The sequence below is a fragment of the Caretta caretta genome, chromosome 2 (genome assembly GCF_965140235.1).
Source record: "Caretta caretta isolate rCarCar2 chromosome 2, rCarCar1.hap1, whole genome shotgun sequence".
Lineage (NCBI taxonomy): Eukaryota > Metazoa > Chordata > Testudines > Cheloniidae > Caretta > Caretta caretta.
The window spans coordinates 203356951-203369026 of NC_134207.1; the positions used below are offsets into that span (position 1 = coordinate 203356951).

Genomic DNA, 12076 nt, shown 5'->3' on the forward strand with positions numbered 1-12076 from the left:
TACAGAGGAAGGCGAAAAACCTCCAGGGCCTTCCAATCTGCCCTGGAGGAAAATTCCTTCCCGACCCCAAATATGGCGATCAGCTAAACCCTGAGCATATGGGCAAGATTCATCAGCCAGATACTACAGAAAATTCCTTCCCGGGTAACTTGGATCTTACCCCATCTAAAAACCCATCACAGGCCATTGGGCCTATTTACCATGAATATTTAATTACCAAAACCATGTTATCCCATCATACGCAATAAGTGCGTTAACAGGGGTAGGTGATATACAATAATGAAATTTATTAGTGTGGTGTGGCGTTTATAGGGTATATGTACATATATGCAATTTCACAGCAGTTATTTTTCATAACAATTTATCTCAAGCCCAAGACGCATATGCATGATCATATAATTAACAGAGTATTTGTCAGTGTTTGTAAGTGTCCATAACAATATCATTTAGGCCTCTGTGCTCAAATATTATCAGATTTTTATCTCCCCAATCTTTTAATTTACTCTTGGTGCTTTAGGATGAATCACTTTTTATTTTTTTAACTTGAGCATTTTAAGTTCTTTTTCATATATGTATTGTAATACTGAGGCAAATGTAAAACAGATTTTAATTTTGTCTTAATATTATCTGGTGATCAATTTACAAGGTGTTATAGCCATAATCCTTGTTCCAAGAATTTTTAATAGCTATGTATTAAACTACACCTCTCTTTCCCTAAGTTCTGCACTTTCCTTATTCTTGATCATATGCAAGCAACAGATACATGTGATGTCACTTGAAGTTATCTCATTTTTCAGCATCTTACTCTTTTCTTTAGTCTACTCCAGTGGTCAGTCTTTTTTCATCTCCTAAACTTTAGTGCCACAAAGGCTATTTTGAAAAGGTGAGAACTAATCCAGTGTAGATGTTCTCCACTATTTCCTCAAAGTTTAGGTTCAACTATTTAAATTAGATTTTTAAAGTGTTAGTTTGAATTTTATTTAGTCATTCAAAGATGAAATCTTTACCCAAAACATTCTATCTGGTGGGAAAAGATAGTTATCCCTTGATCATCTATTACAGAAAGTATCATCTGCATTTTCTCTTTTTTCTTTGTAAAGCATGATTCTTGTTGTTTTCCTTTTTTTTCCAGTATGCACTCAGTAATAATTTTAATAACCTTATGAAACACATACAATGTGTACAACTTTGTGTTTCACAAGTATTCCACTTTCACATCTTTGAATATTATATAATACATTCATTTTCAAGCATTGCATTTCTCTGCTTCTGTGATTATAATCTATTTTGTGCATTGCTGAATATGATAAATATTTTATGTATTTCATCCTATTATCATTTTCTTTTCCTGCATGCCCTGTATGTTGCTTGCACTTATTTCAGTAGATGTCAGCTTACCTACGTTTCATGCTTTGCTTTTGTTATAGTAACGTATATGTGGTGATACCTTTTACTCTTCACAGCATTTATCGATTTGTATTTTCTTTGTTCAGAAATTATATTATTGTAGTTTGCATTTTATGTTATTAACTCCCTGTTGCCTACTTTAAAAAGTAAACTTAGAGTTATTACAGCTTCTCTGCCTCTTTTTTAATACATTTTTTCCCCCCAAGTTGTTATCCTGAAGTACTGTTTCTCCAATTTGGGTACATATTTTCATGCATCAATTAAACTTTTTCTTCTGCTTCTAATATAGCTTTTCTTTCTTTTACAGTGTGTCTAAACTTGTGCACTTTATCAATAAATGAGCTTAATTTTCCTGTTCTCTCATAGCTTGTGCAAACTTGTTGCTTTCAAGTCTATCAAGTCAGTATGGTCTTCCCCCAATGAATCATGGGAAAATTATCTATTTAGCTTTACATATACCCATTTATTTTGTGAATACTTTAACAGTTTCAGTAGTTTGCTATTCTTTGCATTTCACTGGGTGGGCTTTGGACCCTATTTTATAGACTTTAGATAGCTACAACTGTATTGCATTGCTTTTTGATGAGGGTTATATTATTTCAATGTATTGTAATTTTATTATAATATCTGTGATACAGGGTTGTTTAATTATGTCTATTTCTTATTTTGTTACATATGTCCATCACCATCATCCTTGCTGTAAAAGTGTACAGTAGTAGATTCTCATGCAAGTGACTATGGTTCTATGTACAACTTGAATAGGTACTCTGTTTAGTCCCACCTCCTGTCTCTGTACTGTGGTCTTTTAAAGTGTGGCTTGTCCATCTCTTCTATCTCGCATAATATAAAAGAGAATCTTTCTTTCCATTTGCATTGTTAGGTGTCTTGGTAGGTGAGTTCTGTTTCTTCTGTGGTATGCTTCCAACTGCAACTACTTCTGGGAAGAGCATATTTCTTGTTCACTTTTCCAGGGGTTGGGAAAACCTTGAGTAAAGTGAAGCAATATTAGAAGTCAGAGACAGAGCATTCCCCTTTACTCGCCTGGTAACTTAAGTAACTATATAGCCAGTAACTTCATTAATTATTATTTACAATTTGTTCCATGGCTCTTGTTAGGAACAAAAGCTTTTTCACTCGAGGTAGCAGAGAAATAAGGGTCCCCTGTCCCCCCCCCCCCCCAGGGGGTCACCTACGCTGGACTCTGTCCAGCCTGATTTGTTATCTGCCTGCTCCTTGTGTGCACCATGCACCTGCTTTCCAGGCTGCAGCTCTCCACCCTGCCTCTTTACCGCCCCTCGCGAGGTCTGCTCAACGCTCCAACCCTACGCACGCTTCCCCTGGCGAAGCCTCCGCCCGCTGGCGGGTGCCCCTGCGGCTGACCGGCTTGGCAGCCGGCGCAGCCTCACCTGCACCACCCCGTCCCCTCTCCCCGGGGTTCCGGTGCGCAATCCCCCGGAGTCCCGTCCCTCGCCCCGGGTTGGCTACTTGGCACCAGGGCAGGGGAGGGAGGGTGCTCATTATTACGCACATCTTGGCAGGTTGCCTGGATATTGCTCAAATCCCCCCCCCCCGGCCCCCGATCTGGTTGCCTCCCCCCGCTCCGCGTCCTTCCTGCTGCGCAAGGAAGGTGGTTCGCAGGCGCGCCCGCTCCGCTCTGCCTGCGCCGCGCGCGGCCCCCTCTTATTCTGGCTATTGTGTCTAATCAACGCAGAGCCGTCTCACCCTAATCAAGCTGATTACAAATTCCTGCGCGCCCTAGGCCGGAAATCGCACCACTTTCCCTCTCTTCTCCCCCCCCCCCCCCTTCCCCAACCCTCTCCCCCACTCACCTCTTTGGGTCTCTGGTTTCCAAACCCCCCCCCCCATCCCGCTTCTCGCTCCGGTTCCCATTTCCACCCCTGCTCGCTGTCCTCCTCCTCCGCTCATCCTCCCTCCCTCCCTCCGTCTACTGCCGCCGCCTCCTCCTCCTCCTCCTCCTCCGCCTCTGCCACTTTCTCTCTCTCTCTCTCAGGACGCGTCGGATGATCCGGGGCCGCCGGGGAAGGGCTCCGGGCAGCAGCAGGGAGGCTGCGTCCCCCCTTGTCTCGGGCTGAAAAAAGCCGGCTGGCCTCGGTGGTTGTTGTTGTATTAAAATGAGGAGGAGGAAGAAGAAGCCGCCGCCGCCGCGGCGGCGGCAGCAGCAGAAAGCGCTGGAGGAGAGGAGGCTCTGAGCAGGGGACGGCGGCGGCGGCAGCAGCAGGAGGAGGAGGAGGAGTGATGAGTCAACTAATAATTTAATGGGGACAGAAACACAGAGGGGGTTGGGGGGGGAGCAAAGCGAAGCAGCTTCGTCCGGGGACACACACACACACACACACACACACACACACACACACACACACACACACACACACACACACACACACACACACACACACACACACACACACACACACACACACACACACACACACACACACACACACACACACACACACACACACACACACACACACACACACACATGTAACATCCAGCCACAGCCACCAAACCGGCCTAAATAAATAGCGAGCCAGGGGGAAACAAGCATCAAAGCCAGGATTTTTTATTTTTTTTATTCTTTGCAACCTTTGTTTTTCCAGTTTTTCCTTTGCCATTTGCAGTAACTCTCCGTGGAGTTGTCCGGGTTTTTTTTTTTTTAATCACTCTTTTGTTCATTTTTATTTTGAAATAATCACACACACTCGTTGGTGGACTCGGTGGGAGTGAAATCTCTCTACTTTTGGTGGTGGTAGTGTCTTGTTGTGTGTGCGTTTCCTTCCTCCTCCTCCTCTCTCGCTCTCGCAACAGCCCCGGGTAAATGAGAAGAGACAGGTCCTCTCTTTATTTTGTTGTGTGTTTTCTTTGAACGGACCGGGAAGGCGAAATTAAAAGTGGCATTTTAGTGCCTTTTCCTGCTGTTTTCTCTACACCCCCCCCACCCCCACTACAAATTCATGCAGAAAGTTTGGGGGCTGTTAGTGGTTTTGGGGGGAGAGGAGCAGATTGATTTTTGTGTGCGCGCTGTTCTTCTGTATGCTTGTTGGAGAATAATAGTATAAGTGACAGCCTAGAAGTAGACTTTCTGCTCTTCACCCTGGATAGAAAAGCTTCCTCTCTTTCCACCCCCCACTTGCTCTTGTCCGCATTGATATTATTTTTGAAAGAATAGCTAGACTCAAGTCACCCCCTCCATTTAAATCTACTACTTTCGTTTTTCAAATTTATTTTTAGCATTACACTTATCTGTTCAATTTTGAGATTCACTTCCTTCTTCCCTTTCAAAACCTTGAAAACTGCTTTCCTAAAAGATATTTAATATTTTTGTCCATTGCCGTTTTTGCTCATGGCTACTCTGTTTCTCGCCATTTATTTTTGCCCCTCCCCTGCATAGAGGAAAATAACAAAACAAAACAAAAAAAAGGAAAATAATAGAATTTCAGGGGAAGTAGCCTTCAGGACTGCTGGCTTTTGGAGGGGGGGAGTGTAGGGTGGTTTTTGTTTTGTTTTTTTGGGGGGGGTTAGGTTTTTTTTTTGTTTTTTTTTTTTTAAGGACTTAGACAACATCAGTCTTGAACTTCTTCCTCTTCAAGAGCTCGGGCTGCAAAGGAAACCTCCTTTGTTTTTGTTATTTATATGCTGTCAAGTTTTGAAGTGGTGAGTTTCGGGTCGGTTTTGCTAATTTCACTCAGAAAACTGCAGTGTTTCTGTTTCTAGATAGTACTTTGCTTCTTTGTCTCTTTAAAAGGTCACAGTGAAAGCTTGGCCTGGATTCTGACAGCCATATGGAATGGATAAGAGCAGCGCCCGTTTCAAATGTGATTATGGGGTTTTATTGGGGAGCGGGAAGAGGAGGGAAGATGAAAAGGGGAGGGGGCTAATTCATGAGGAGTTAAAGAAATAAAATAATACTGATTACAGGGACTATTACAATGAATTAATTAAGAAATTAGTTGGTGTGTCCATGTGTGATCTTTTTGAAACGGTACGTTGAAACTGAGACCTTATATAATGTCTAGGATGGAAACTTGTAGCTAGTGTAAAGGAGGTCTAAATATGAAACCCGAATCAACTCTCTGCCTGCATCTGTAGAGATAATAGTTACTCCAAAGTGCTGTCATTCTGGGCAGGCCATGCTGATCCTTGCTCATCGCTATTCCAAACTGAGGTTTCAGTGAACTTTAGCCTTGGGCATGGAGTTGAAATGAGTAAATTAGGTGTTTTATGTGCATGTAATTTTGCTTTGTAATGTAAAGCTTTTTACAAGATGACTAAGTGATTAAAGGATGCCTATGGGTGGGTATTCTAAGGCCAAATTAGAATGACCTATTTGGTGTTTTGGTAGCAATCCGTACACTAACTAGATTATGATCTATCATTGTATATGATGTACTATTCTATTCATGATGACTGGATACTTTTTTGTAGCAATAATCTTGGAGTTGTAATGTACTTTTTAAGTTGTGCCAGAAGTGACAGGGATTTTCTTCTGTAAGCCTTTTTTTAAGTGAATCCTCTTATTCTCAAGAATTTAGTTTCAGAATAGCAGCTTTATAATAAAGCAGCGTTGTAAGGAAACATTGGTAGATATCAATGATTTGAGTCTGCAGTTTTTGGTTAGACTGCAGTTAATGTAATGATAAAGTAACCTTGATTTTTAAAAAAAAAAAGTGGTTAAAATAGTCACATTTATTGTTTAATGAGACTCATAACCAAAAACAGATGGGACCACGATCAATGGTAAACCATCGGTTCTCAGCATGTCACCCTACAGCTTAAGGATAAATAACCATTATTTTCTAAACTTTACAGTTATTCAGTCTGCATTCTTTAGGTTGCTAGTAAACATCCAGATTAACACAGATTCTTTTTCTTGGCTATGTAGGATGAAGCAGCCTGTGTTCAAACAGGATAAATTGTTTACAGAATTATCTTTGTAATATATGATATCTCCCAAGAAATCCAGACCTAAATAGCTTTGCAATGAAAAATGTACAAAATGCGTTGAATTACTAGGTAACTGAAAGAAAGTAGCAATTATCAGATTCATGCAAGTCTTTCTAAATATGACTCCCCTAGTGTTAGTGTTTGTACTCAGTAATGTAAATACTAGTTCATAAATGAATGTCTAGTCACCTGTTCTTTGTGATTATATTATATACATAATATAATTGACAGCGTGACCATACCTTTCTCACTCAGAAAAAGGTGGTAGACCCTAATATAACTAGAATGGTAATCCAGAATAAAACCACTACCAGATAAGTATCTATTTTCAGTAACTGATTATTTTATAGTTGATAAAATAGGTTTCTCTCTGTATGTGTGTGTGTGTGTACGTATGTATGTATTTAACTAAAATCACAAACTTACTCTGTGTTTTAGTCTAGGGATTTTAATGATCCAGTCATTTAGCTGGAATGTGTTTGTTTTTAAAAAACAAGTTTTTGAAAAGAAATACAAACGTGCTAAAATACCCATTTTCTTAATTTGATATTGTTGAAATTTACTTCTATTTTTTTACTTCAGATACCTGTATCAACACAATTTTACACTGGCAGGGGTGTCTCTGTGTTGGAGGGTTTCTGAAGTTCCACAGGAATTGTGGTTTTTCAACATGAGACCCTTGTGATATTTAGAGATGTTTCAATCTTCTTTTAGTTTGTTTTGACTTTTTAAAAGATCCCATATTTGACCTAACATTTAAAACTTGATTACATCTTAATTTTCATATGTATATTTTAAGTTTTCAAAAGTTGATAATTTGTAATATAAAACAGCCTGGAAGAATGCAAAACCAACAAACAAAACCCCACCTGATCAGAAATTACAAGGCAATTGAGGTTCATATTTCTAGGAAAAAGATCTAAATGCACAATATTTCGTGTTGCTAATAAATCTGTTGCATGTTTACCTAAAGTTTCATTGTTGTAGTTGCATTTATTAACTAGGAGAGAGAAAGCACTTTCATGGTGGTTGTGTTTAAATAAAAGCATTCATAATTTACAACAAACACTTGTGAGGTTTGTAGCATTGGATAGATTGGAGTATGTAACTTAGTAATCACCTTCACCTATTTAATTCTCATTCTTAAGAATTCAAGATAGAATATGACTACCTAGGCTGCACATCATTGTTTGTGTTCTGTAGGTGGCATTTTTTTCACCAAATCGTTCAATCTTTGGAGAATGGGAACATATTCTGAGGATAAATGTATTACTGTTTTTAAGCCATCTTCTCTTATTTTAAAATATTCATTTACTTATTAATTGCGAGCTTACAATACATATGTATCCCTGTACATGTGTTAACTGTCTACATACACATACGCACACTTGTACAACATATATATATTTTTTTAAATCATGGCAGGTGATCTTTAGAGGCGGGACTGAGTATGGATCATTTGAACGAGGCAACTCAGGGGAAAGAACATTCAGAAATGTCTAACAATGTAAGCGATCCGAAGGGTCCACCAGCCAAAATTGCGCGCTTGGAACAGAATGGGAGCCCATTAGGAAGAGGAAGACTTGGAAGTACAGGAACTAAAATGCAAGGAGTGCCTTTAAAACACTCTGGACACCTGATGAAAACAAATATTAGAAAAGGTAACACTTTTAATAATTCTGCATCGGAGAAATATTAATTATATTAATATATGCATTGCCATTTAGGTCGGGAAACATACTTTTCACAGACTTCATTTATATTTCAGTGCTGAATCACCATTCTAAAAATATTTTATTCCCATTTCTGATGTACATCACATTTGGGAAATGTATGCTTCATGTTTGGGTGGAGCATCTTGCTTTCCAGGGTGGAGTCTTATTTTTGTTAAGGTAAAGACTGTCTTAATTTTAGTTGTCCTCATTAGACCAGATTCTTCACTGAAAGACAGTTAATGTAATAAACTCTCTGATTAGTTTGTTTTGCGAAGCAGCACTGAAATATGTAGAAAGGTACACAAAATCCTAAAAACCTAATTCTTGCCTTTGCTCTTAGTGATAATCCAAGCTTGGAAAAGTCAACAGGATTTCATTAACAGTTGCAAGTTGTTTGAAGAAAGTTTTTAAATCTTTAGGTATCACACTGGAAAAGTCATTTATGATGTCAATCTTTACAGTTTATTTTCTTAAGTACAATTCATTATTGAACAATGAACATCTTGGGCATCATATTTTTTTAGTGGCTGGTTTGCTGTAATTAGGCATTCTCACAAGGAAAAGGCACATTTAGAATCCTTGATTGGGGGGTGTGTGGCTTTTGTTTGTATTAAAATACTTCAAAATTCACCATAATATATTAATCTTGTATATCAAAATATATCTTTTTGACTGTGTACTACAGACTTGCTAATTTAAATCAAAACATGCTGTATGTGTTTGGCATTTGTTTTAAAATTACCTCTACTTTTTCTCAGTATAATTGCTATATGTTTATAATTCAGATTTTTCCTGCATTTGCTAAGCAAAGTGTAAAATGCAGCCAACACCATTAAACACGTAATGTTAGAAGGCAGTGGAATTTCATTGTGTCTGATGCGTAACATTTATCATACAATCATTTATTTTTTCCTCGGTTTGGCGAAAACAAAGAATATATTGATCCTGAAATGAACAGACACAGCAGTCCGTATTGTTAGATCTTTATCTATTAAAATGGAAAAACAGCACTTCAGCAAATTCTTTGGCCTCTGCTCATGATTACCCTATTTATTGATTGTTTGCCAAGAATGTATGCATCTTAAGAAAGCCAGGGTAAGAGCATTAAAAATATAATTTATTATGGCTTTTCAAACAGAGTGCATTAATATTGTACTGTGAAGCACTGGGGCTATATAAAAAGGACTTTCTGACGCCTGCAAACATATAAGTTCCATAAATTCCTAAATAGGAGATTTCAGCTGTCTCTGGTATTATGTGATATTTGCACAGCAAACTTTAATGCCAGGACAGTTTTAGACAAGGATTCTACAGACTTCACTGCTCCTTATGGCAGACGTGCTGTTTACATAGACTCATAAACCTTCAGCAAAAGCTCTAACGCTGCCTTCAGGTCTAAATCATGTTGTTTTTTTAGCACTGACCAGTGCTCTCCCCTTTAATATTAGAAGGTTATAAAGTTGCTGCACTTGAATTTCTTGCCAAATACTAGCAAGAGTGATCAGCCAGCTAAGATTGTGCTCTTCTGCATAATGTTTTTCAATTAGCAGAAGGACATAAGTGACAGTCGCTAGAAGGTTTAGCAGCTTGATTTGTATTCAGATGATACCTGTGTCACACTACCAGGATACACCTTTGATATCTACAACTTGCATCGAAATCTGGTCAAGAGGTCCTACTGTTTTGTTTCAAGTAGCACATTTTTAGGAGTGCTGTAACTTATGGGACATTTGTACATAAAATGAAATATCAGTGCATGTGTGTTTATAGTCTAATTTTTGTAGCCTACTGGAGGTAGGGGGGAGGGGGGAAATTAAGAAACCAAATGCAGTATTTCACTCCCTGCCTTTGTTGTTTTTGAAACAGAGTTATGTATTTCACATGAAAATAAAGCTTGATGTAGATTTTGCCTTCAGATATTTAACAGTGAAACTTTCTATCAGGTCAAACTTGAACTGTGAGAGCTGGGGAAAACCCACTCCCAAGTGAAGTTTGTGTGGGGTTTTTCTGTTTTTGGAAATCTCTCTCTCTCTCTCCAAAGTGCAATTAAAACCAGTGAAGAAATTGCCAGTTTACATATGCTATTTTTGCTCTGGTCTTCCTGACTTGTCCTATTCTGTGATTTAAAAACAAGAACAGAACCCCTCCTCCCCTCCCCCAACTACATAAATATTGGCAAGCATTTTGTCTTGTCTTTCATGCTGAGCCTATTGGGCAAACCGGACTGAGTTTGTGAGCTTTTCCAAATGAGCCTGAAGGGATTTGTTTCCCAGAGACTGACTCTCTGGTGAACAGCTTATTGCAGATGTGTGTGTGTGTGTGTGTGTAATACCTTTTAAGCATATTATCTTTTTATTATAATCTTTTGTTACAGAGAGGAGTACAAATGAACAAAGGGGTTTTAAAGCATATATCATCAGCAATACATTATTTTTTCAATTATAGTATCTTTTATACACCTTTGCAGGTTAGAAAGCCAGCTGACATGGGCCAGCCGTGGTTGTTTAATTGCAGTGTAGACATACCCTATAAGTCTAGAGGGCAGTGCTCACAGAGGCATTAACATTGCAGGACTAATTGGAGATCCTGGGTGCCCTGTTAAAGTAACCCTTGTCATCATTTATACTAAAAATGATACCCTGCTGGCAATCTGCCATAAGCCAGTTCTTGTGCATCTGCTTTTTAACCCTTTTGCTTCCTGTCATTAAGGAGCCTGATTCTGCACGTCTCAAGCCAATGGGAATTTTGCTATTGACTTCACTAAGAACAGGATTGGGGCTGCAGTTCCAAGGTCTTTTTGTAGTACCCTGCTATTTTGTATAAAATAAATACAGTTTTAAAGAAATCCACAATTCTGACTTCCAGAAGAATGCTTCTTCCCAGCAGTAAGTGTTGCTGGGCTCTCTGTTAATCTTCTGGTCATGGTCTAGTAGATTGCACTGAATTAAGCAAAAGATGTGGGGAAACATTTTGTCTTCAAACCCCCCTCCCCCCCAAAAAAAAAATTAGTAACAAAAACAAGAAAATGACTTTTGGGCATACAAATGATATCTACAGTAAGTGTAGAAATATATGGTGTGAAGTAGCAAAATACATATGACAAAAAATGTGTCAACTGCAGGTAAATTTAAAACTGGATTAAAATTATTATTACTGTTTCTTAAAGATACAAGTCTTGGAATTGCAGTTTAGTAGTGGTCTGGTTACATCCAGAAAATGAATACAGCATCAGTTAGCAGTAAGTTTTGCTTTGTTTTCTTGTACAGTTTATTAGCATGGAGGTTTAACAAAAGACCAAAGGTGAAATTTTTAAATCAAAGGTAGTTGAATATTTTTGGCACAATTAGGAAAGTTTTAACGTTAATGAACAACATTATGTAGATGCCATTAAAATGGCTTACTCTGAAGACATCTGCAGTATGTATTTAGGTTCTCACGCTGCATGCTACTCACAACATTTCAGACAGGACAGAGACAACCAACTTACTTCTCTCCTGTCAGCCTTATTATTTATTTCTGCAGGCAGGTAATTCTCTGTTCTGTAGCAGATGAAGTAGTAGTAGGGTTATATTTGCATTCATACCTTTTATGGAAATATTTATTTTAAATAACTCTTTTTTTGTGTGGGGAGGGAGTGGTGTTTTTCATAAATACAGAATACCCCTAGATATTCATCTGCCAGTTTATAAGGCTTTTAGCCATGTAACGCTGTAGATTTCTTCCTTATCCCTACAATAACACCAGTTAATACTGTATATTTTACTTTTTTTAATAGGAACTATGCTTCCAGTTTTTTGTGTAGTAGAACATTATGAAAATTCCATTGAGTATGACTGTAAGGAGGAGCATGCAGAATTTGTGTTGGTAAGGAAGGACATGCTATTCAACCAACTGATTGAAATGGCATTGCTATCACTTGGATATTCTCATAGCTCTGCTGCCCAAGCGAAAGGTAAATATGATTGCTAAACTGTACTGTTTACTTTATG

At 38.5% G+C, this 12076-nt stretch overlaps 1 protein-coding gene and 1 long non-coding RNA gene across 9 annotated transcripts in view; one reads left to right on the top strand and one right to left on the bottom strand.

The window, feature by feature from the left end:
- Positions 1-12076, top strand: part of SATB1 (SATB homeobox 1) — a 108757-nt gene that overhangs the window by 15509 nt on the left and 81172 nt on the right. For 2 of the 8 annotated variants that reach the window (XM_048838544.2, XM_048838542.2), the window contains exons 2-3: positions 7798-8033; positions 11863-12039. In XM_048838544.2, coding sequence (XP_048694501.1) covers positions 7823-8033; positions 11863-12039 — 388 coding nt within the window. In that variant the 5' untranslated portion in view covers positions 7798-7822. Of the gene's footprint in view, positions 1-3864; positions 5083-5173; positions 5244-7797; positions 8034-9020; positions 9183-10796; positions 10973-11589; positions 11614-11862; positions 12040-12076 lie in introns of those variants that run through there. The other 6 variants (XM_048838543.2, XM_048838541.2, XM_048838545.2 and 3 more) reach the window with 6 other exon arrangements.
- Positions 268-3321, bottom strand: LOC142071166 (uncharacterized). The gene is made up of 2 exons (XR_012667198.1): positions 3237-3321; positions 268-2391 (listed from the first exon to the last, which is right to left on the bottom strand). It is a non-coding gene; the product is annotated as an uncharacterized LOC142071166 (long non-coding RNA).